The sequence below is a fragment of the Nilaparvata lugens genome, chromosome Y (assembly GCF_014356525.2).
Source record: "Nilaparvata lugens isolate BPH chromosome Y, ASM1435652v1, whole genome shotgun sequence".
NCBI lineage: Eukaryota > Metazoa > Arthropoda > Insecta > Hemiptera > Delphacidae > Nilaparvata > Nilaparvata lugens.
Window position 1 is genome coordinate 999,133 of NC_052519.1, and position 24,387 is coordinate 1,023,519.

General features: G+C 34.1%; 1 protein-coding gene across 1 annotated transcript; it reads right to left on the reverse strand.

Annotated features, from left to right (window-relative positions):
- Positions 1-1,662: 1,662 nt before the first annotated feature.
- On the reverse strand, positions 1,663-14,071 carry LOC120355163. The gene is made up of 2 exons (XM_039443488.1): positions 13,768-14,071; positions 1,663-1,920 (listed from the first exon to the last, which is right to left on the reverse strand). The coding sequence occupies exons 1-2, from the start codon at positions 13,912-13,914 to the stop codon at positions 1,663-1,665; spliced, it is 405 nt and encodes a 134-aa protein (XP_039299422.1). The 5' UTR covers positions 13,915-14,071.
- Positions 14,072-24,387: the final 10,316 nt, after the last annotated feature.

A 24,387-nucleotide genomic window follows, 5' to 3' on the forward strand; every position in this document is an offset into this window, starting at 1 on the left:
ATAATAAATTATAATTAATGAGAATCACTTCTTAGTCCAGACATGTACATGTCATTGGCCCTACATGTTTGAACTGATCATTGACTGATTATTAGCGAACCTTACCTTCTGACAATGGATAGACTTCAATAAGATCCGATGATCATAACTCTAAGGTAAACATATCACTAGTGTCAATCGATGGTGGTAAAATGCTGTTTAAACTTGACGACAATCATTAAAATGTAATATGAATTGCCAAAACAGTGATAATTACTTCAAGTAGAATACGAAACCGCGGCCATCCGCCATAAGCTTTCTGATTGAACATTGAAGTAATGCAAAGAAGTGGGGCTTTTCGAATGGGGGGTGACAGGAGCACAGTATACATACAGTACGGAAACTTGGCTATACCCTGACGCCAAAATCCGCCATCTTGTTAGGAAGCGCCGCATTGTAATAGAATTGATGGTAGGTTCGGATCACTTCAATAATCCGGATCAATTGATCTCATTCACTGCCACGAGCCAATCAGAAGACCAGGATTGGAACTTCCCAAGGTCACGTGACGTGTTTAGTATTGGCGTCATGTAAAAAGCATTGGTTAGATAGGCGATTGATTACAAGTTTCCATTCTGTATATTCTGTTGCGTGGGTCACGTGACGCTCTATTCTGTGACAGGAGCTTCTCTTTGTCTCAGAAACAGAGTAACGGCTAGCAACAGTCACAGTTATTCAAAAGTATTCTTTGAGTATCTATAGTGAGGTCCACGTTATAATGGTAGTGAACGATTTGCAATAGTGTTGCTATCCTTGTCTCGTTCAACAAATGTAAAAGAGTTAGGGGTTAGTTTTTATTTAGGTTATATTTGATATTGTTTTATTAGGATAGGTTAGGTTTTTGCTTTAAAATTGCAATATGCTAGAAGGGGCTAGGGTCTAGGTGGAGTTATGTTTTTTGATGTTTCAAAGCACAGAATTACAAGGAGTTTTATAGGATTATTATAGGAGTTTTCTCTGTTTTGAAGGTGAAAGGATAGGTTAGGTGATTAGGATTTTGCTTTGAATCACATGTTTGTGAACATGTTCATGAAATGAACCACATGTTTGTGAACATGTTCATGAAATGAACCACATGTTTGTGAACATGTTCATGGAATGAACCACATGTTTGTGAACATGTTCATGAAATGAACCACATGTTTATGTTTTGTTATAAAGATGATGAATAAATCTAAAGTATTAAATGTGAAAGGTTTAGAGGTTAGGTTTTATTTAGGTTATATTTGATAATGTGCTATTAGGATAGGTTAGGTTTTTGCTTTGAAATGCCACTCTTTTTCATGGCGGGAATCATATTGGTTTCACCTTCTTTTACTCCTTTACAGAAATATCCTATTTCTTTACATTTGCTGTGCTCCCCAAAAACATGGCTAGCAGAATTTCTTATATCACTTTTCAGAAGACAAACTTTCTCTTCAAGATTTTGCTTTTTTCTGTATTCAGCAGCCTTTTTTACTGCCATCCTCAGTCTTAAAATGTTACTGCCTACAATCTTTCTCTGCATGATAGGTCCAGAATCTTTATGAATCACAATCTCCCTCAGTTTGGTACAATAATTCCTGAGAAGGTGATTACTGCATTCGATTTTCGAGACTGTGTAGTTATCATAAGGTCTGAACTCTAGAAGTTTATTATACACATTTGAGTCACCATCCGCAACAATGATGCCATAAATACAGCCATACATCTCCTTACTCTTGCAGAACCCCTCCAAAATAATGTCAGCTTCCATGCTGGATGAACTGCCTGCCCAGTTCTTGAAGCAGGAATGCTGGGAAGCAGGTAATGACTGGAATCTGCTCGAGCACAGATGGTGCAGTACTTATTGCGTACTCCCATGAAGATCACCTTCTTGGTGTGCGATCCTACGATAGCAGCCTGAAAAGACAATCTCATTAGTGAAACTTGAATAAATAACAACTCAATGATATTCATTTAGTCAGCTGAATAATTCATTGCATGCACTTACAACAGTTCTCTCATTCATTCATTCATAACATTAGCTGGAGCAATTTGGAAGGTATCACCATTACATAGAGAAACGATAGCATAAGTAGATATCCCATGGTATAGGGAGTTCATGTTGCAACTTTTACTGTTATCCCAAGCCAATAGTTCACGTAGTTCTTTCCCATGCAGCTGTATGACGCTGGTAGTCCCTCAAATTGTGCCGTTCATAAACTCTCACCCTAACAAAACAGTAAAAATTGACAATAATCGACAGTAATCGGCTTAAGATAACAGTAAAAGTTGCGACATAAATTCCTCATACCATGGGATATCTACGCTATTTTTTCTCTATGGTATCACACACTCAGACCTTCATGCACTTACACATGATTTCAGCTGTTTAATATACAACATAATTTACAACTGTCACATTAACAAATTGATACGAGTTGTGATATCAATTTGCATATTTCGCCATTCATTTTCTCGTGGATTTCTGCATTGAAACAATGTATCATGAATTAGTATTCCTTAGAGGAACAAGATGTAGAAGCTCTGACGTTATTCTTTATATTTAAATAACGATTAGCCTCCTGCTTGGCATCAGTCAGTAGAGCATGAAATATTTGATATATAATTATAAAAATTAGGTCGTGGTTTTTTAATAGGACATAGTCTCATAAAAATCTTTATAGGCCCAGGTATGAGCTTCCCCTATAACTCTTGTAATTCATTAAAAAAAAATATATATATATATATGATACTTATCCTATAGTGTTGAGGAATTAAAATAAATTGCACACCATAAACAATTTGATACATATATTAACAAATAATGCAAAAAATAGATCAAGGCAAAAAATATAAAGAGCGATAAAAAATATATAATATAAAAAATAGAACAATAATTGAAATCAGTAAAGTATCACAGGCTAAACATTATACTCTAGATTTATAGCACGAAACGTTACCATGTGCCTTTATGTTAAAATCATATACATCCTTTTGCATGTAACTGCGATATAAGCTTGCTCATACTTGTCGACTTGGACAATTCAATTAAAAATAGGTTCCTTAAGATCGACTTGATAAATTGGCAACTAATAATCCAAATATATATATTAAACTCTCTAGTATCTAGTAGATTTCCTTGTAATGAATATATATTTTATCTCAGGGTGCAAGATTCGGCACCTGATGGAATAAGTAGAGCAATTCATCTAGTGAATTAGAGCTACAACAAATTATCGCAAATTATTGCAAAAATTAAAGATCATATGAATATGTTTTAATAGCCTAGATTTTATACTTCTTTGGTTTATTAGAATTTTCTGAAATGTACTGATTCATTATTCCTTTAATAAATACCTTTAATACTATATTTACTTGCGCAAGTATTCTTTATTAAATTCTTAATTTATAAGAAACCCTTCGACTAGCTAGCTTTGATTATTAAATAAATTCGAAGCACTAAGGGCGCCTATCACTAATTCAATTTTCTCACTCACGTGTCGAAATCTTCTTATAAGCCGCCGATGTCGATCCAACTCCTGGTGGTCCTGGACTATGGTAGCCGGAATCGTCTCTTCCAAGGGGTTACAAAAATTATTTGGAATTGAAAATGACTTCTGCTTTATAAGAGCATCACAAAGTCTTTTAAGAAATTTAATAATTCAATCTAACTTTAGCTTTTACAAGTTATAGCAAGGTATTACGCTCTAAAATATTTAGGGTCCTCTCATGGTGGCATTTGGCAGGCGAGTGATGGTTCTCCTTTCTCAATTTTACAATTCTTATTTCCGACTTTCAAATTTACATAAAATTCGAATATCCTAGTCCTCCGCCATTTAAGGTTCAAATAGATCGTACTAAAATATTAAATTATTACTTATGTTGTATGTTTAATAATTTCTTTGCCTTCGGGCCATATCTATAACATAGACTATACAATAATTTTACATAAATCCCAATCATTTATAGAAATATATATAAATATTTTTGAATTGGCATACTATTGCCGCCTATTAACTGCCATTATGTGATTGGTGCATGCAAATTGTTTCAGTATTCATGCGCTTGGTAACCTCCTATTTCCTGGATACACTTAATTATTTTAATTAGGTTTTTTAAGTATGCTCTCTACATGCTAGTTAATATTCTATATACTAATATTTATTTCATGCTTCCTAATAGTTAGCCACGTGACCGTTTGTTCTTTCAAATTGCATACCGTTTTGCTGCAATAGATCTCTGCCAAGGGGTTTGGTCAGATTCTACGTTGCTTGGCTCGGTCGATCGTTAGGTCGCCGATCACTGAATGTTTATACCTAACCTCAATATTCAAAAAATTTTATATAATATTATTTATTAGCAAAAAATTATTTCAATTCCTTTTTAGGTTATTGTACCGTTTAGCCAGAACAAGCTGATGCTATCTAATCTTCATTGTTATCTCATTGGCGATATTAGCCAGTTATTTTATTCAGACCTATTAGTACTTCAGCTAGGGATTTTTACATCTACCCAAATTTCAAATACTTTACACGCGCCCCTTGAATTCAAAATATTTGAGAATCACAATGTTTTTAATGAAAATCCACCCTTCAATACATCGATATATTCCATACTTTATTTATAAATTATACTCTCAAACTTTTATCATAGTTCGCAGATCTATCGATCTATCTGCTGCACCTCCCTTAGACCTCTCTCAAATACAATAACAAATTCTCCTCCTCAACACACAAAAAATATCATAAATATAATCCCCTAGACACATTCCTCCTTACAACGCTTAGAACATAGTATTTTTAAATTTGCCGCTCGCAGGGCCACCAACCTAACTACACACATTTCTTGATTCTCATAATTGATTCTTTTCAAACAATAATTTCGATGTACAAATTTCTAGGGCTTATTTTTTATAGTAATTCTTAGGTCTTAATATAAATAATTTCTATACATCAGGTACAATACTTTTCTTTTGCTAATGGTTCTTTGGTTTTAGGTAACTAGCATTCATTTTAGGTTTTCTAGGGTATAAACATGGCATAACTAACGGTAATAAATATAAAACATATAAATGAATATACTAACATTGATAAATATAATGAATAACAGTAATAAATAACATTTTTGGGTTACAATACTTCTTTCATAATCATGTGTTTAACAGACGTTACATTTATTTGATTCGGGTGGCTTTGGCCAGCTGACTACTTGTTCTACATTTCATACTGCTTATGTCAGAACTGGTTGTCAAAACTCACAATTAACCTAACTGCTACATTTTTTCTCTTTAAAGGTAATTTATGAATTTTAAATATTCTATCCCGCTTGTGTCCTTTTTTATTTGATGTAACTAATTCAATTACATAATTAAAAATTATTCTTTTGCTTGTTGCAGGCTTTGGACAGTTGGGAGAAATAAAAACATTGGATTATTGCCATGCGGTCCAACTCAATATTAAATTTATCATGATAGGTCAGTAATTCTTTGATAGTGGTGTTTTCCTTGATTACTTATCGTATTTATTTCAAATTCTGTGATATGGTTTAATATTGGCTACATTTTCCCACCAAACAATGTGCGTATTCTCATTCTCTTGCAACTGGACTGTGTTGTGATGCGATATGGCTACGATAGTGAATGGCCCTGAATAAATTAAAAAGAATTTACGAGTTACTTTCTCCAAAGCATTTGATAACCTGTGGCTCTTCACTAAAACTTCATCTCCAATATTATATGAAAATATTTTATATGCTCGGTCGTGAAATCTCTTTCTACTACTTGCCTTCTGCTCTAGCTTTAACCTTACTAGATGATGGATATTAGGGTTTGTTAATTTGTTCACTTCTGAGCTTGGAAAATCAATTAACTTTTCGATAAATGTAGTGTTTATTTTACCGAATATGATTTCGTAAGGCGTACAACCGGTGCTTTCATTTAGACTATTGTTATAACACTCTTCTAAAAATGGTATATATCTAACCCATTGTTGGTGTTCTTCGTTACAGTAAGTCCGCATAAAGCGAGAGATCTCTGCCATACGTCGCTCTACTGGATTAGTGCTGGCGTTGTAAAGAGATGTCCTTGACCATTTAATATTATCCAGGTGAAGTATTTCTTTCCACTGCTTGCTACAAAAATAGGTTGCGTTGTCAGATAGGATTTGTTTAGGCTTTCCTACTTCACTTGTCCATCTTTCCGTTATGCATCGGGCCAAAACTTCTCCGGTCAATTTACCTATGGGAAATAGCATTGTATATTTTGAAAAAACACATGTAAGCACGAATATGTATTTTTTCCGTATTGTGCCATGGGTAATGGACCATATATATCCGCTGATATCAATTCCAATGGTGCACTAGGGAGAATGGGATTCATTTCGCCCCTGATATGGTATCGCGGGTATTTGGCTTTCTGGCATATATCGCAAGCTTTTACTATTTTGGCCACTTTTTTATGCATGCTTTTAAAATAACAGCTTTCTTTTAGTAGGTGGAGGGTCTTTGTAGTTCCAAAATGTCCAATACGTTCGTGAGCTTCTTTTATCAAATCTGTTTCCATATTAGCGGGGATGATTAGGCGCCAGTCATAAGTATTTTTAGCCGGTCGGTGGAACATAAATCCTTTGTAGCGGGTATACTGTCGCAGGTAATCGGGCGGTTCAGTAGCTCCTTCTTCCATCAATTCGCGGATCCGGGACAGTCTTGGGTCTTCGTATTGGGCGATGCGGATTCTTTCAGGGGTTAATACGGCAGTATGAATTCGTGGTTGGATGTTGGGAGGATATGGTATGCTTTCTCCACTCTTTACGGCGAAACATTTCAGGTTGGTATCTTGACAATATGTAGCATCTATTTCCCTGGATAGAAAGTCGGCGGTCTGATTTTTCTTTCCTGGCAGATGGGTCAATTCGATATCGTATTCTTGAAGCGCAAGAAACCATCTAGATAAGCGGTTGTGATTTAATTTGGCTGTTTTGAAAAATGTTAAGGCTTTGTGGTCGGTATTGATAAATATCTTATTGCCGAGCAACAATGTCCGGTATTTAATACATACTTCCACAATACTCAACAACTCTTTTTCGGTCACAGAATATCGACGCTGTGCTGAGTTGAGTGTCTTACTAAAAAATGCTAGCACTCCTTTCTCTCCTTGATCATCTTCTTGGAAAATCTCTGCGCCTATCGCGTAATCTGAGGCATCGACATTCAAGAAAAAAGGTTTCTTCAGGTTAGGGTGTTTCAGCACGACGGAATTTAGGAAGGCTTCTTTTAGTTGCTGGAATATGATCTCTTCTTTGTTAGTCCAAATCCAAGGCTTGGTACTAGACAATATATGACTGAGTTGAGCAGTGTAGTGTGACATTTGTTTGTTGAAGCGGCGGTAGAATTGTAAAAATCCAATAAACTTTTGTAATTGTTTACGGTTGGTTGGTGATGGAAATTGTCTGATGGCTAATAATTTGTCCGGGTCCTGTGATATGCCAGTAGGTGTGATTATGTGTCCTAGATATTTCACTTCCCTCGCAAAAAATTCACACTTCGATAGTTTGAGTTTCAATCCGCAATTTATCAATCTATCAAATACTATATCTAAATGCTGGCAATGTTCACGTATATTCTGTGAGGCTATTAATCCATCGTCCACGTATAATGTACAGTAGTCTCTGATATCGTCTCCTAGCGCCTGTCTCAAACACCGTATGAATATAGCCATAGCATTCCTTAATCCAAACGCTAAACGAGTGAACCTATAATTGCGTCCATTAAACAGAAAGGATAAATAATCGCGCGATTCCGGTGCTACTTGGACTTGCCAATATCCTGCGCTCAAATCTACCGTTGAATATATGGTCTTGCCATGGAAAGTTTGCATAACTTGTTCAATTTGGTCTGGTCCTTCTCGGTCATCATCCAATATACGGTTCAAGGCGCGAGCATCCAGACATAGTCTTACTGTTCCATCCTTTTTTGCTACACACACAATCGGCAAACTATAGGGTGCTGTGGATTCTTCTATAATTCCTAGTTGTTCCATGCGAGAGATTTCTGCTATGGCGGCAGATCGATAGGTGAAAGGTATGGGGTATGATTTGCGGTAATACGTGTCGTGTGGTTTAACATTGAGTGAACATTCGAAGTGAGTAGCTAGACCAGGTTGTTCGGAAAAAACGTCTGCATTTTTACGGAATACTTGAATTATTTCCTGTCTAATGTCAGGATGCCAATCGGTACGTTGATGGATTCTATTTATCAGTATCTCTAACAATTCTTCGGTACTAGAGTCTGCTCCTGACGGTGTTCGGTCCTTCGTTGTTAGGCTTATACCTCCATATACTCCATAGCATTTTCAATTCCGTGGATACCCCACTTCCTCGGCGCGCCTTCCATGTAGTGAGCGAAATGTACCTCAGCAATTCCTTCAGTGCGTTTCTTCAGATCAAGGGGTACTATAACTTCGTATGCTTCGGTTTCGGTAAAAGCATGAAATTTCGAGGTTTGGAAATTTAAACAGGCCTGGAAATGTTGTAGAAAATCTGTACCTATTATTATGTGCGGACCGGATACAGGTAACACGAGAAATGTATAAGCGAATCGTTGTTGTTGAAGATTTATTTCCAGTAAGCATTGAGTAGTTATATGTATTCGCCGTCCTGGACTGATACCTGATACATATACGTTGGTTAACGGTAGAGTAGCTAATTTTGTTTTTTCTTTCAGACGTTGAAATATGTCTGTTTGTATGAGGCTACATTGTGAACCACTATCTACTAATGCTTGAACCCTCATTCCATATATTTCGATATCGATATACGCTTGCATTTGGATATCCGGTAGCCTGCTTTCCTTCTCGGTTTCTTCTAACAAAGTCTCCGGTAAATCATTTCTGAATGTGGTGTATGACGTTGAAATATCCTGCTTTTCTTGGTTTGTTTCATTTGAGCTTGTGCTTGTTATATCGGGGGTATCATATAGTCATGGTTTATTAGCTGTAGTTTTCTGTATATCTGGTGGCGGGTCGTTGGGTGCTGGGTTCCGTGTTTTTTGTTGATTTAATCCTGTTGCATGCGCTAATGTATAATTTGTGCTTACTTGTTGAGGTGGCGGTTTGTAATTTCTGTTGTAATTATTCTGAGTGTGACTATTATTTGAGTTTAATCGATCACGGCCATCATAGTGATTCCTGCGGTTGCTCTGCTGGGCGTAATGGTTGGTTGTGCGATTTTGAAAATTTTCATTATTCCAGTTACCATTTTGCTTGTGCTCATAGCGGCGTTCAAATTGAGGGGCAGATCGGTAGCGATCATATGATACCGGTTCATAATTTTGGCTGTTATACTGATTACTTTTTGAGTTATGTTGATTCCGTGTGTATCTTTGGTCTGAACGGTGGTTTGACATTGCCATCACAGACTGTATGCCATATAAATGATTTATTAGCTGTTTGCAATCAGTAATGGGTTGTGTGGCGAGTGCCATTCTAACTTGATACGGTAGTTTCTTCAGAATAATACTTGCTAATGCCGATTCGTTAATGGGCTCGCTCAATTGAGAATTTTTGAACTGTAGGGCAGTGACGAAAGTGGTACATGCACCGTCTAAGTTAGGGTTGAAATCGCATGATATGATGTCCGCTAGCACGTCCAACTGTTTACTTCTGCTCCAATACTGTTCCAGGAAGACAGCTACAAACTCATCCAATGATGTAAATTCATGGGCTCTACTCCGAAAGAACATCAGGGGTTCGCCAATCAATAAACTAGTCAAACGAAGACGCCACATGCTCCAAGAGGTAGGTGCAAGAGTTTGTACTAATTTTATCTGATCAATGAATGGTTGAGGTTGCAAATGGCGATCAGTATTATCAAATTTACCCAGTCCTTGCAATATACTATGTGAGTTGATGTTATCTGCTTGAATTCCTTGAGGTCGTTGTTGGATATAATTTTCTAATGCTGTTATTTTTTCCTGTGCCATCTGCCATTGACTATTATGTGTAATTTTATTAGCATTTATTTCTTGATCTAATTGAGTCAGAGTGGATTTTTGAATTAGTAGAGTTCCGTTTAAAGCCTTACAGGTTTCTGTGTTCTGATTGATACTACCTTGCAGTTGGTTCATTTTGTGGACATATTAATCTGTTTATTTTGTATATCTTTAATACTGTTAATATTTTTATCAACTGTAGTTGTTAAATTTTGATTGGCAACGGTAATTTGTTTGTTGATTTCTTGATGGCAATCGGCCTTAATGTTAGTTGTTAAATCCTGAATGGGTGTAGTGATTTGTGTGGTTAGGTTATCTATCCTTTCGTTTAGTTCACAGGTAACCGTATCCAACCTTTCCGATAATCCTGCCGTAACTTTATCCTGACTTTCTTTCTGTAGATTTATCATTGCTTTCAATTCTTCCCTATGATTCTCTACTTTAGTCTCAATAGTATCCAACCGTCGTTCTACTGATTTTATAGCGCCTGCTGTCTCTTTCATGCCCTGTTCCACTGTTTGCTTATTTGCCTCTTTTATTGCCGCATTCTCTTTTTTAATCTCCTGCATCATGTTATCCATTGTGTTTTGTAACATAATATTGAACATACTGCTAGTTTGTTCCATTATTACCTTTTAAATGGATCTAGCTCTGTGACTGAAAATAGACTTTGTTTGCTCAGATGTGACTCGGCCTCTGGAGATGCGGGTTCTGCAGGCTGCTCCTCGCCCCCTTCAAAGTTGATCTCTGCTATCCGTTGATTCAATGGTGTGTCAGCGGCGTCGATTCGAGTGGATGATAGAGGTTGCAGACCTTGTGGATTGAAGACTATCGACCCGACACTTCCTGGTTCCCTTTCTCATGGCGTATTGGCATCTACCATGGTGGGGTTTGATGTGCTGGGAGTCGACAAAGTGGGATCTGTGCAACCGCCGTACATATATGAAACTTCAGAGTTTGCGGGAGTGTGATTCATTGTGTCAATATGATAAATGCTAATTAAAAAGTGCTGAAAATATGCAAAAATGCTTAAAAAAGAGACACAAACCGGGACTTACAGTGAAACAGTTATGTGCAAAGTGTTTGGATATCCAAAAAGAAGGTACTTATACTTAAGTTTTTTATAATGCTCTAGCGCCTCCAATATTGAATACTGATTCCTGACTAGTTTACAGACTGTGACTTATTTTCCAACCGGCTTAATACATATATATTCTTGACTAGAAAGTAATAGCAGTTTAGGCTTATAAAATATGATCTCTCTCTATAAACATATATTTTTTACAATAACAATAATATAAAATTTTCTTTAAAACATATAATTTCTCTTTATTTAAAGCTATTGATTCCCCAAAAAGTAATACAAAGTTTACTTCGCCTGTTTTCCTCAATACTCATATATCTATAGTTTCATTATCCATCCACGACAAATTTTAATATGACTAGACTTGTCTTTAATTATTATCCTCAATATGGGTCTTGACTCAGTTTCAAATAATTATTTAATGAGCTCAGCTCTCATCATCAGTCCCACGTTGGTACGGCATGTTTCTCTGACGTTATTCTTTATATTTAAATAACGATTAGCCTCCTGCTTGGCATCAGTCGGTAGAGCATGAAATATTTGATATATAATTATAAAAATTAGGTCGTGGTTTTTTAATAGGACATAGTCTCATAAAAATCTTTATAGGCCCAGTATGAGCTTCCCCTATAACTCTTGTAATTCATTAAAAAAAAAAAATATATATATATATATATGTGATACTTATCCTTAGTGTTGAGGAATTAAAATAAATTGCACACCATAAACAATTTGATACATATATTAACAAATAATGCAAAAAATAGATCAAGGCAAAAAATATAAAGAGCGATAAAAAATATATAATATAAAAATAGAACAATAATTGAAATCAGTAAAGTATCACAGGCTAAACATTATACTCTAGATTTATAACACGAAACGTTACCATGTGCCTTTATGTTAAAATCATATACATCCTTTTGCATGTAGCTGCGATATAAGCTTGCTAATACTTGTCGACTTGGACAATTCGTTCAAAAATAGGTTCCTTAAGATCGACTTGATAAATTGGCAACTAATAATCCAAATATATATATTAAATTCTCTAGTATCTAGTAGATTTCCTTGTAATGAATATATATTTTATCTCAGGGTGCAAGATTCGGCACCTGATGGAATAAGTAGAGCAATTCATCTAGTGAATTAGAGCTACAACAAATTATCGCAAATTATTGCAAAAATTAAAGATCATATGAATATGTTTTAGTAGCCTAGATTTTATACTTCTTTGGTTTATTAGAATTTTCTGAAATGTACTGATTCATTATTCCTTTAATAAAATACCTTAATACTATATTTACTTGCGCAAGTATTCTTTATTAAATTCTTAATTTATAAGAAACCCTTTCGACGAGCTAGCTTTGATTATTAAATAAATTCGAAGCACTAAGGGCGCCCATCACTAATTCAATTTTCTCACTCACGTGTCGAAATCTTCTTATAAGCCGCCGATGTCGATCCAACTCCTGGTGGTCCTGGACTATGGTAGCCGGAATTGTCTCTTCCAAGGGGTTACAAAAATTATTTGAAATTGAAAATGACTTCTGCTTTATAAGAGCATCACAAAGTCTTTTAAGAAATTTAATAATTCAATCTAACTTTAGCTTAAAATATTTAGGGTCCTCTCATGGTGGCATTTGGCAGGCGAGTGATGGTTCTCCTTTCTCAATTTTACAATTCTTATTTCCGACTTTCAAATTTACATAAAATTCGAATATCCTAGTCCTCCGCCATTTAAGGTTCAAATAGATCGTACTAAAATATTAAATTATTACTTATGTTGTATGTTTAATAATTTCTTTGCCTTCGGGCCATATCTATAACATAGACTATACAATAATTTTACATAAATCCCAATCATTTATAGAAATATATATAAATATTTTTGAATTGGCATACTATTGCCGCCTATTAACTGCCATTATGCGATTGGTGCATGCAAATTGTTTCAGTATTCATGCGCTTGGTAACCTCCTATTTCCTGGATACACTTAATTATTTTTATTAGGTTTTTTAAGTATGCTCTCTACATGCTAGTTAATATTCTATATACTAATATTTATTTCATGCTTCCTAATAGTTAGCCACGTGACCGTTTGTTCTTTCAAATTGCATACCGTTTTGCTGCAATAGATCTCTGCCAAGGGGTTTGGTCAGATTCTACGTTGCTTGGCTCGGTCGATCGTTAGGTCGCCGATCACTGAATGTTTATACCTAACCTCAATATTCAAAAAATTTTATATAATATTATTTATTAGCAAAAAATTATTTCAATTCCTTTTTGGGTTATTGTACCGTTTAGCCAGAACAAGCTGATGCTATCTAATCTTCATTGTTATCTCATTGGCGATATTAGCCAGTTATTTTATTCAGACCTATTAGTACTTCAGCTAGGGATTTTTACATCTACCCTAATTTCAAATACTTTACAAAGCGTCAGAGTAATTTGAAGCGTCTGATCACTAGTTATTATTATATGTCTGAGGTTGAGATCGTTGGGCACATGTAACTGATCAACATCACTATTTCTATTTCGATAACTTTAGATTAACTCATTTGCCTCCTTTGCGAAAGAGGTATGCGCCCAACATTCTTAGTCCAAGACTTATAATGATAATCACAAAATTTGTGCATAATTAATTCACTTGTTATTCATTGTATAATTGGATAGACTTCATAAAAAATAGACTTATCACTCCTGACAAGGAATTGTAGTTACTACGATAGGATCTCTTTGCCCAGCCACCATCTGCTATCACAGTCAGGATCGGGGTGCCATCCGGTGTAACACTGCCCTCCTCTACAGCTATCCTTATCTCTTCTTTTGCTGCTTCTTCCATTTCCTTCAGAGCCGCTGCTTCCCATCCTTTAGAGACTTGGTCATGGTGCTTGGAGTATGTCGTATATGAGATTGATGGAACTTCAATTGCAGAAAAAAAACTCCTCAAGCTGAGAATGGCCTATGCCAATAGCCATTGCACCTGCTACACTAGCACGATTAACATCCATCAAAGTATCATTTGAAGTGTCTGTATTCAGGGAACACTCTAAATTACACATATACATTTCAATATCAGCTTTGATTGAGTCCATGTCTTATTTCTTTCAATAAAATCATGTTACTGAAAGTACAGCCCATAACTCTGTTGTGGTCGTTGATCTCCTTTATTTGATTCAGAACACTGCATAAGTTAACCAAACGTCTCCCAATAACTTCTGAATTTTTACATGAGCTCTCTAAATTCATACAACATCGATGTCAGGTAGATGATGTTCGACGTCACGATATTCGGCACCGATTCATTTTGATTGGAATATTTGCTCAGGCACAACTTCCTTCTTACTTTGGGTGCAATTGGAGACTGCACTTGAATCTGAAATAGCAGGAAGTAAACTTGAATTGGAATATTCTTTAAAATATCTATTGAAATTAATAATAACAGACAAATCCATCACAAGAATCAAAAGCAATTATTTCATAATCTTTATCCCCTATTATGGACATGCATACTTTCACACACACCCAAAAAAACTCAAACTTGAATCTATCTCAAACTTGATTTTCGAGTCAATGGCACGAAAATGATCCGATGAGAGTAGATGCAACGCTGCTAAATAGGAGTTGATAAAAAGAGACTAGGCTCTTCCAATAACTTGGTATATCTCGTTTGGTCTATACTATGTAGATTTATCGATTTAATGAAATAATGTAGTAATGAATTTTTAAAAAATGTAGAGCTGGTTGTTCAAAAATAATGTCTAGAACACTAATTTATAAGATAGAAAAATATCATAATCATTACCATATTATTTTTTTAAAATTATTGTTAAAAAATAATAATTATTGTTAAAAGAATAAAGAAGAAAACAATCAATAGAATAAGGATCATGTTTAGCGGTACCTCTTACAAAGTTGTGATGTGCTAGGAAGAGGACTGGCAGATTCAAATGTAGTGATATCCGCAATATTCGTCTCAGCATTCATCCCTTCTTCAATCCCATAATCCCTGCAAAATAGAAGTGTAGAATATGCATTCAGAACCATGTCCAATGCAGAAATTATGTAAGCATCTTGATTTCAATTCTACTGTTGCAAAGGTGAGGACAGGTTTGGTATTATAAATGATAACTAGTGACTAAAAAGGTTCAAAGAATAGGTGTTCAAAATTTAAAGCTGATTGATCATTTTTTTCTAAAGTTATTGTGTAACACACAAACAGACGAACAACGACTTTGGCCTTCAGAAAATAAAAAGTGAAAACTCGCTATCACTCAAATGTAGTTTTAAGGTTCCTTTACGTCTTTTAGAGCCTCTTGGGGGCCCCAAAAGATACACAAATTACAGTATCATAATAATTATAATGAGAGCCACAAAGTAAATATAGTTCATCTACAATAAAACCTGTACAATCAGAGTGACATTGTGTTATCCATTGTTCCTATTCTATACAGTCAGAACTTTTATATTTATTTTTTCAAAATTTATTGAAATTGAGCAATAATGCCTACTGGTTCATTTTTTAATCAAATAATAGACATACATTTTTAAGCCTTACCTTTCACAAAGTTGTGGGGTGCAAGGGAGAGGACTAGAAGGAGATTCAATTGTAATGTTTTCTGCGTTTTGTCCACGCTTTTCCAAGATCACACCATTTCTGAAAAGTTACGGTATTGATTCATTTATTTGATACAAACATAAAATTGAATTTGGTCACAGAACAAAATGATTAATTTGATGAACAAAAACTAAGTAGATGCAAAAATAACAAGTTTGTTGGCTGGATAGCCTGCACTAATTAAAGATAGTATATGACCCGTTAGCTCATTGAGTTTCTTCATGAACTAGCTCTACCATAATAACAAATAATTATTTTCCTCACTTGAAAGTTATTGCGACAATTTATCTTGTATGGAAATTTGGCATAGCAAAACTCAACAGGAAATTACAAAATAATCACTGTATAATAATTATTTTTTAATAGGTTTCAATGGTATTGTTATAAGTTCAATAAAATTATTTTTGAAAAGAAAATAGAAAATATGAAACTAATGACATCTTACCTTTTATCTTGACGCCATTTCAATAATCCTTTGTTGATTATTATTTTCTTCCGTCTTGTAGATGGATATAGCCTCCTCTTGCTTCCTCCCATATCGAACGAAAAAACTTAGCTACTGAGAATATACGATAGCAAATATTTCGAGAAGTAGGCCTATCTAATTCCTGATTCACCAAAACAAGTGCAGATCACCTTATATGTGCAACGGCCTGTAAACAACTGATCAATGGACAGTTGCTAACTGTCTATTTTTCTATTTTATGTTATGAATGAAATAGAATCTACCGCGCAGGCGCCAGCAGGCGCCTGAACACAAGACAAGTTTATGATTCATAAGCATAGTTTTATTCAGAAGAAAAGTACTTATTGTGACTGTATTAGCAAGATTCAGGAAACATTCCAAACAGAAAGATCGTCACTCGTTACAATATTGACGCTATTGGAACCCCCCCCCCTCACTACAATGACATGGACGCAGTCTATGCACCCCCCTCCACCGTTTCCACTCCTGTACATTAGTTTTTGCATTTCACCTTTCTTCCAATTGAATACTTGTACCCTATTACCATTTCAAAGAAAGTAGTTGTAAATGAAAAAAAAAGTGAACAGAGAATTGGCTTTTCTTGGAAATCTTGCAGTATACTAAAAGTATTTTTTTATTGCAGAAATTTTCGTTGAAGCATGAACTCTTATTCATTTATATTATCCAATAACTTACTTTTTCTCGAGAATTTACGAATGATTGGTGGTTTTCTAATTACAGTATAAGAAAAAAACGTGTAAATCTTGATCTCTCCAAAACTAAATTTTTCCCGGGTAGTATCATGTAAATTCTTGGGTTGATTTGAATTGCCATGCATGGCCGAACATGGATAATAAAGAATTCGATGAGAGAAGAATGAACCATGTCTCCCAAATCGCTGTACAAATAGAATATAGTACAGATTTCATGTGATATTGAAATGAAATGGGAATAAATAATATATGGATGTCAAACTACTGTATAAGCATATAGAATAATAGAGCATATATGAATATAGTATATAACATAAAACACAATAACACAGACAAGAAGATGGGCAATATCTCATTGAACAAAAACAATCAATTGTTTTGATGACCGAAAACCAGTTCTCCGGTTGTGTGTGAGTGTGTGTACTCACAATCATAGCAGTTTGAGACTGTGTTAGTGAGTTCGACCACACTTTTCGAAAGGCTAGTACGGAATGAAGCTTTCTCGATTCAGAGTACTTTGCAGGTACTCCGTTCTAGCGTGTTTCGGACGCTATTTTCCAACCGATAATCATGAAAATGGTACCAAATTGTTCAGAAAGATTTGGACATCTGGCGCCGTACCGCCAAATTTTGATATCACTTGTCAATTTTTTCCTATTGAACGTCAAACTTTGCCAAATTTTCACCAAGTTCATCGAACTTTAAAGTCATTTTATAGTTGGAAAATTGGAATTTGGCGGTACGGCGCCAGATGTCCAAATCTTTCTGAACAATTTGGTACCATTTTCATGACTATCGGTTGGAAAATAGCGTCCGAAACACGCTAGAACGAAGTGCCTGTTTTAGCCCTTTTCCCGAATTATAACATTGCTCTTAAGTTAGGTTGCTCTCTACTTTAGGTTACTTTCCAATATTAGTCTTTCTTGATATGATATTATTATATAATATCATCACGGTATATTATATAGCTCAATTGTCTGTACCCAATTTGCCTAACTGACCTCTTAATCTCTTTGTTATTTTCAACTCAATGGCTATTTATAACCAAACCTGAAATTTGTTCAATTCTGTTCAATTTCGTTGTTCAACAAAATTTAAGAATAGAATTGTACAAATTTGTTCAATTGTATATTCTGTAAGGCCGGTAATCCGTTATTCCGTAATTACACAATAATATTTCCAATTGAATATCTAATCATAATGTGGAAAGAGAGAATATACAATCATATTTTCATCTCTTCTCATGAAATTGATGAAATAGTCTTATGTTTAATAGGAAATATTGTTTAATACCTGCCTTATACATATTTTGGTCTTTTATATTACTGGTACCGTATACAATTTTAAAAGCCTTTCCGAGTTATCAAAAAGATTCATCATTCAATTTAGATATCTAGGGAATTTTTCGGGAATCTAGGGAATTTTTCTGTTTAAAATAGGGACAGCAAGCTTGTTTGGGTTGGAGACACTGGAATCAATATGGAATCATGTAAGAAACACAAATAAAGAGAGGAGTATTATGGAATAATTTTTGGAGCCATGGATAATTTAGATTTTTAATTCTGGATTTGATCGCAATGGGTACTCGGGCAGCGGCCTGTAAGTATAAACATATGCCTAGCGGTCTAATAGTTATTTGTGCAACTAGTGCGCAAAGTGACAGTTTGCTGCACCGAAAGGAACGTTTACGCCCGAGCCGTAGGCGAGGGCGGAATGGTTTCTTGAGTGCAGCAGAGGAACTTTGCGCACGTATTTCACATTAAGTTTTTCCTACAGTTATCATTGAATATGAAAAGTGGGTGTAAAATTGCCTGAAATGCATCAAATGTTTTTCTGTGTAATTTTATTATTGATAAAAACCTTAATCCTAAAATCCTAAAGTCCTCGTTGTCCTTGGTTATAATATATAATGAATAATAATTAGCGCGTTGTGCTTCGTTGCACCTCTGCTCACTATAGCAGCCACAGCAGTCACTGTTACCAACTTCATTTTGATTTTGCTGCACTGTTGCTCCATATAACCTACTAAGTATTTTGCGTTGCCATGTTGCAAATCTGGAGTGCAGAAAAATTTTTCCCGCACTAGAGCGGAAAAGTGATTCTTTGCGTTCTGTAATCAGTGCAGCAATGGCCACTTTTCAACGTAACTGTAGGAAAAATAAATTACCAATTGATTTCCCGTAAGGGACTCCCCACCAACAAAAGCCATACGAGTTTACTTTTTACCAATTGATTTTTAAGTACTACAGTATATAGAAACAAACTAGTGATACCTTGATAGGGTTTAAATTATAGGCGTTGTAGTTTGTAATTATTATATGAAATAATCAATAGGCTTGATTAGACAAAGCACCTTGAAGGTAAATGTATCAATTTATTCAATACTATTTCATTAATTTTTATTAAGAATCTGAATAAAACATGCTCTATGTAGGTATTCAATGATAAATATTACAATACATCTGTTAGGGTACTGCAATATAAAACAATACCTACAATAAATTTTACATTTTTTTGACCGAATTTGACTTTGATGCATGATTTTTGAAGCCTTGACGAGCCGAGAAGAATGAATTGTATTACGATGGAATCTGAGCATTGTGTTAAAAGTTATGTTTGGAATTTTTATCCTTGAGGTGTCCTTCAGCGCGCCTCTCCATAGGAAATACTAAAATAAAGTGCATCAAACGGTTGATTCCAATAGAAAATAATCTCATGTACTTATGTCATTATGCGAAATATCAAGGTGAGAACAATGTAGTTGTTGATGATGGTTGAAGCTGAAAATTAGGTGTTTTTCACAATACAAGGAGCATTGTTGTCAGGTGTACCTGGGAATCTATATGAGATAGAGCGCTCTATCTAATCTCAGATTATAGAGCACGCCTAGAGGGATTTTGAATCATACATCTAAATTGTAACAATCGGAAGATATTGTTGATCAAAAACTAAAATTCATCAAAATTGATTTTTTCCTTCAAATTTCACTCATTTTTGAAAAATCATAACTCAGTACTCATTGGAGATGGAGAGTTCCAAATGATCTTATTTTATTCAGAAATTTATAATCTTAAAAAGAAGGCGAGAGCAAATCTTTCTGTCCGATCACGATATTTGGCAGAAATAGTTGAAAACTGTAAAATGAGCCGAAAATAAGAGGTTTTTGAGCCACTCTGTATCTAGCACAAGGAAATTTTGCATGAATAAATTGGTTCTGGACTTCTCTGATTTACCCAAATAATATTATATTAAAAAATCAGAACTACAATATAAATTGCAATCACATCCCCTTTTTTATGTCTATATTGACTGGACTATCATCTGTTCAAGTTGAAATCCATTGCATGTCAAGTAATGTAGATACATGTAATACTAGTGGAAAGTGTTTTGGTTTATCAAATAAGAAAAGGCATGCAAAACAAATAATAGAGGATCATGATTCAAAGCAATAACAGAGAATAGAAGAAACTGTATTATGTCGAAAATTGATCTTTTTATTTATTTATTGGATAGAGCAAACAATACCATAGTCGAAAAAGAAAAAACAGGCTATTGCACAAAACTTCTTATATTTCCCAATTTTGTCTCAAAATTTTGGTTGAATTTGTATATGAATTACAAGTGGAAAATTATTCATATCTTGGTGTGTGATAAGGAGTGCTCCACCTATGATGATAATAAATATAAAGAGGTCATTCATGTACGCATAGACAGATTAATTATTTTTTCCCACAGATACCTTGAAAAGTGGCCATTCCTGCACTGATTACAGAACGCAAAGAATCACTTTTCCGCTCTAGTGCGGGAAAAAATTTTTCTGCACTCCAGATTTGCGACATGGCAACACAAACAGTTGGTGGGTTATATGGAGGATAAGTGCACGAAAACAAAAATTAAGTTGGTAACAATGACTGTGGTTAGATTTAGATGAGAATCATTTCAATGGCTACCCTACATTTATGATAAAATCCCAATCTAGAAATCCAAAACAAGAATAATGTTTATCTAAATCATAGTTAAATAATAACTTCTCATCATTTAATAATAAATAATGTTTATTTTCTATTGACAGTGATAATTATTTCAACTCCAAGCAATGAGAAATGTAGCAAACACACATTTTGAAATTCGAATTTTCAGGTTAAATAATTACCGTTCGGAATCCATGTCGATAAAATCAATAAAATAACATTAGAATATACTAAAATAAAATATTTTCTGTTGTCTATGTTATTTTATAAATATTTTTCAGTTTACTTATAGTATTTTTCGGTAATTCTAGTTGGTCATAATTCTGAATATCTGAATACTGTTTCTAGCTGGATGAAAGAACGAAGTTAGGTACGATTCTTCCCGCTAGGTCGCGCGCTTGTCGGTTCAGCCATTTTGCAGTCATTCAAACCAGCTTTTGGCGTGAATTTTGAATGCGAATTTTTTGTTTTATCTGTATTTTCTCTGATTTTTGAATGAATAAAAATGAGAACTTTGGCTGAAAATTTTCAACTTCAATTGGATTATTAATTTTTAAATGAATTGAGATTGTTTTTAATAACAGCATCACACACTTGATGGATTTCAGCCATCATTTTATCCATAATTACCCACTTTTCATATTCAATGGTAACTGTAGGAAAAACTTAATGTGAAATATGTGCGCAAAGTTCCCCTGCTGCACTCAAGAATCCATTCCGCCCTCGCCTACGGCTCGGGCATAAACGTTCCTTTCGGTGCAGCAAACTGTCACTTTGCGCACTAGTTGCACAAATAACTATAAAAAAACACCTTAGCAAAATATTGAGCTTCATTCGTCTCAATTGATTATATTTGTTGACGAGTTATGAGTATGATACATTTATTCCTCTTGAAATATTCTATATGTTTCAAATTACAGTTGCTGCTGAAATTCGAAACCTCCATGACTACCAGTTGCGTCTTCTTCATGGTGTCATGCCGGTTCCATCAGGAATCGACATTGGAAATACCATCAAATATTTCTCCCAAACTGTACTAAGTAAGTATTTTGTCAAGTTATTTTCACATTTACAAAGTGCCAAACTATAATTTCTAATGCGCATTTTTAAAGTAAACTGCTTTCAGTGTAATTTTCTTTTCATTCTCAATAATTATTCAATTATGTTTTATGAATTGAATAAAAATTAGGATGGAGCAACATGAAGTAAAAATTAATAGAAGAAATTCTGTCTGAATTAATCACTGCCCTGTAAATTGTGTAATTGTTCTGTCACTTTATAATCCAATTATGATTATAAAGCTACTATTCTGGAATAAAATTGTGTATGCCATCACATACTCAAGGAATGTTTCAAGTCTGATCTAGTTAGTAATGTTCATAGATTGTTTATAAACGTGCTACATGGATTGTGTGTTGGATGAAAATCTCTTTGCTAGAGTGTTTGTGCTCTCAATAGAATTCATAAAAAGTCTTAAGCTTACTATACATACGTTATTATAAACACATTTTTTCATCATAAGCCTTGTAACATCAATCTATAGAATAATCTAGTTTTCCAAAAATTAATAAATAAAGTAGGCTACCTACTTGGACGTTTTTTGAATTACGTTATTAGATTTGTTGAATATTTTTCTGAAGGTGATGCTTTGCTCTCATGTTATTAGGAATTATGGAATTTATATGTAACGTATTAATAATGAAAAGGAAAGGTGAATTAATTTGCAAACACAAGTGTTCACCGGTAAGTGATTTCGTTTTCAAAAACCTTGAACCTTCATATTGTCTATTTATTTTAACTATAGACTTGGTAGCCTACTCCATCAAATCAATTATCATATTCAAATTCAAAGTTTTCATGGTCATAGCTAATCTTCATAATACATTCTTTAATTCTTTGGAAAGTTATAGTTTTTCAACGAATTGTTTATTGAATGCTTAGCATTAAGACTAGGTACCTGATTTTCTCATGAAATCATGTTTTTGTCATATTTTATTTATTCCATGAAATGATTCATTATACAACATCAAATAAGCAATGCAGATTTGGATGCATTATTTGCTGTGTAGCTTATTGAATTAGAATTTAGTTGAAAACATCCGTTTCAAACATACTCCTAAATATTTTATTTATTATTGCTTTAGTGTTGCACTTTCAAGTACCAGTATCAGGGTTAGGATTCGGTCATCGTAAGTATAGTTGTGCATTATTCTCAAGCCTGTTTATGAGTCGAATATTACCCTTCATCTCAACCATTTCTGTTTATTCAATGCTCTTATTTCACGTTTATTGTATCCTCTTATACTGCTATTGTAAAATATTATCTATCAATGATCTTCTTTTATAGATAATGAATATTGTGATATATAAAACACGTTCACGTTCATTAGAACTCAGTTTTTAAAAAGAAAATTTATTGGCAAAAATACATGTTAACACATCAAGTGGCTGGAGTAGACTGACTAAAATGAGCGCGCTGAGAGCGACACTAAGCGGTACTGACAAAAATAGTAGTCAGCACATCAATTGTTTAAGTTTACATAATTCCTCCCTCCTTAAGTCTTTTTCGTCCCGAAAAATAAATTTGGGACACTCAAAAATTACAAAAATTAAAATGAAGTTACAAATTAAAGTTTACTAACTTAGATCTAATTTCTAGGTGGTACAATATAGCTTATGGTAGGGGTTGATGATATTGGTACTTGTGTATCAATTCGGTAATTTAGTACACTGGTTGGCTTCTTAAATTTGTAATAAACGATTATCAAAATTACAAGAAGTATAAATGTACTTAAAACAAAAATTACAATGTGGCGTGTCTTAAGGACGAAAGAATCTTCAAAATTTATAAAATCAAAATCTGTAGGTTCAATATCATCAAGTTCACTAACATCTTTCAAATCGATAAGCTTAGTATGAATTTTATTTGGTACATGACTTAATTTTGTGCGTATGTGGTAACTGAAGTAAACGGTAATTTTACATCTGTCATTTTATCATTGATATCCAGATTGATAAGGAAAGATGAAGGAGTATTTATAGTGCCGTTATTGATATTAATTTGATCAAACTTATATCCTAAAATACAATTACAATTTTCGAAATAATGCATAAATGGTCTATCATTAATTATTTCTATTCTTACACAACTATCCAAATCTTATTATTTACTACAGACAAAATACAGTTATCATGTATAATTTCTCCTGAAGTACAGAAAGAAATAGAAGAGAATTTTTGACAATTGGTCAGTTTCCAAAGCTTTTTGTTTTGAGACACAGATATCGATTTTTCTTTTAATTTCATGGTGTGAACATTTGATTCCATTTCAACAGGATAAGACAGAAGGTAATATTTTTCGAATAAATCGTTTAATTTCGGTAAATGGATAATGTAAGTTATAACAGATTTCGATAAAATACAAGTGCTATTACTAATTTCCCATAAAATACTGGAATCGCTACTAGCTAATGAATAATTCTTATAATTAATTAACCTACGAAAATCATCAAAGCTCAAAATTGATGGATGAAGTTTCCCTTCTTTG

Bases quoted from the DNA above. Each gene is read 5' to 3' on its own strand.
- LOC120355163 (XM_039443488.1), bottom strand. From the start codon at position 13,914: ATGGAAGAAGCAGCAAAAGAAGAGATAAGGATAGCTGTAGAGGAGGGC. The intron at 1,921-13,767 runs ATAAGTCTATTT...TTGTCTTTTCAG, and splicing joins ACAATTCCTTGTCAGGAGTG to GCTGCTATCGTAGGATCGCA.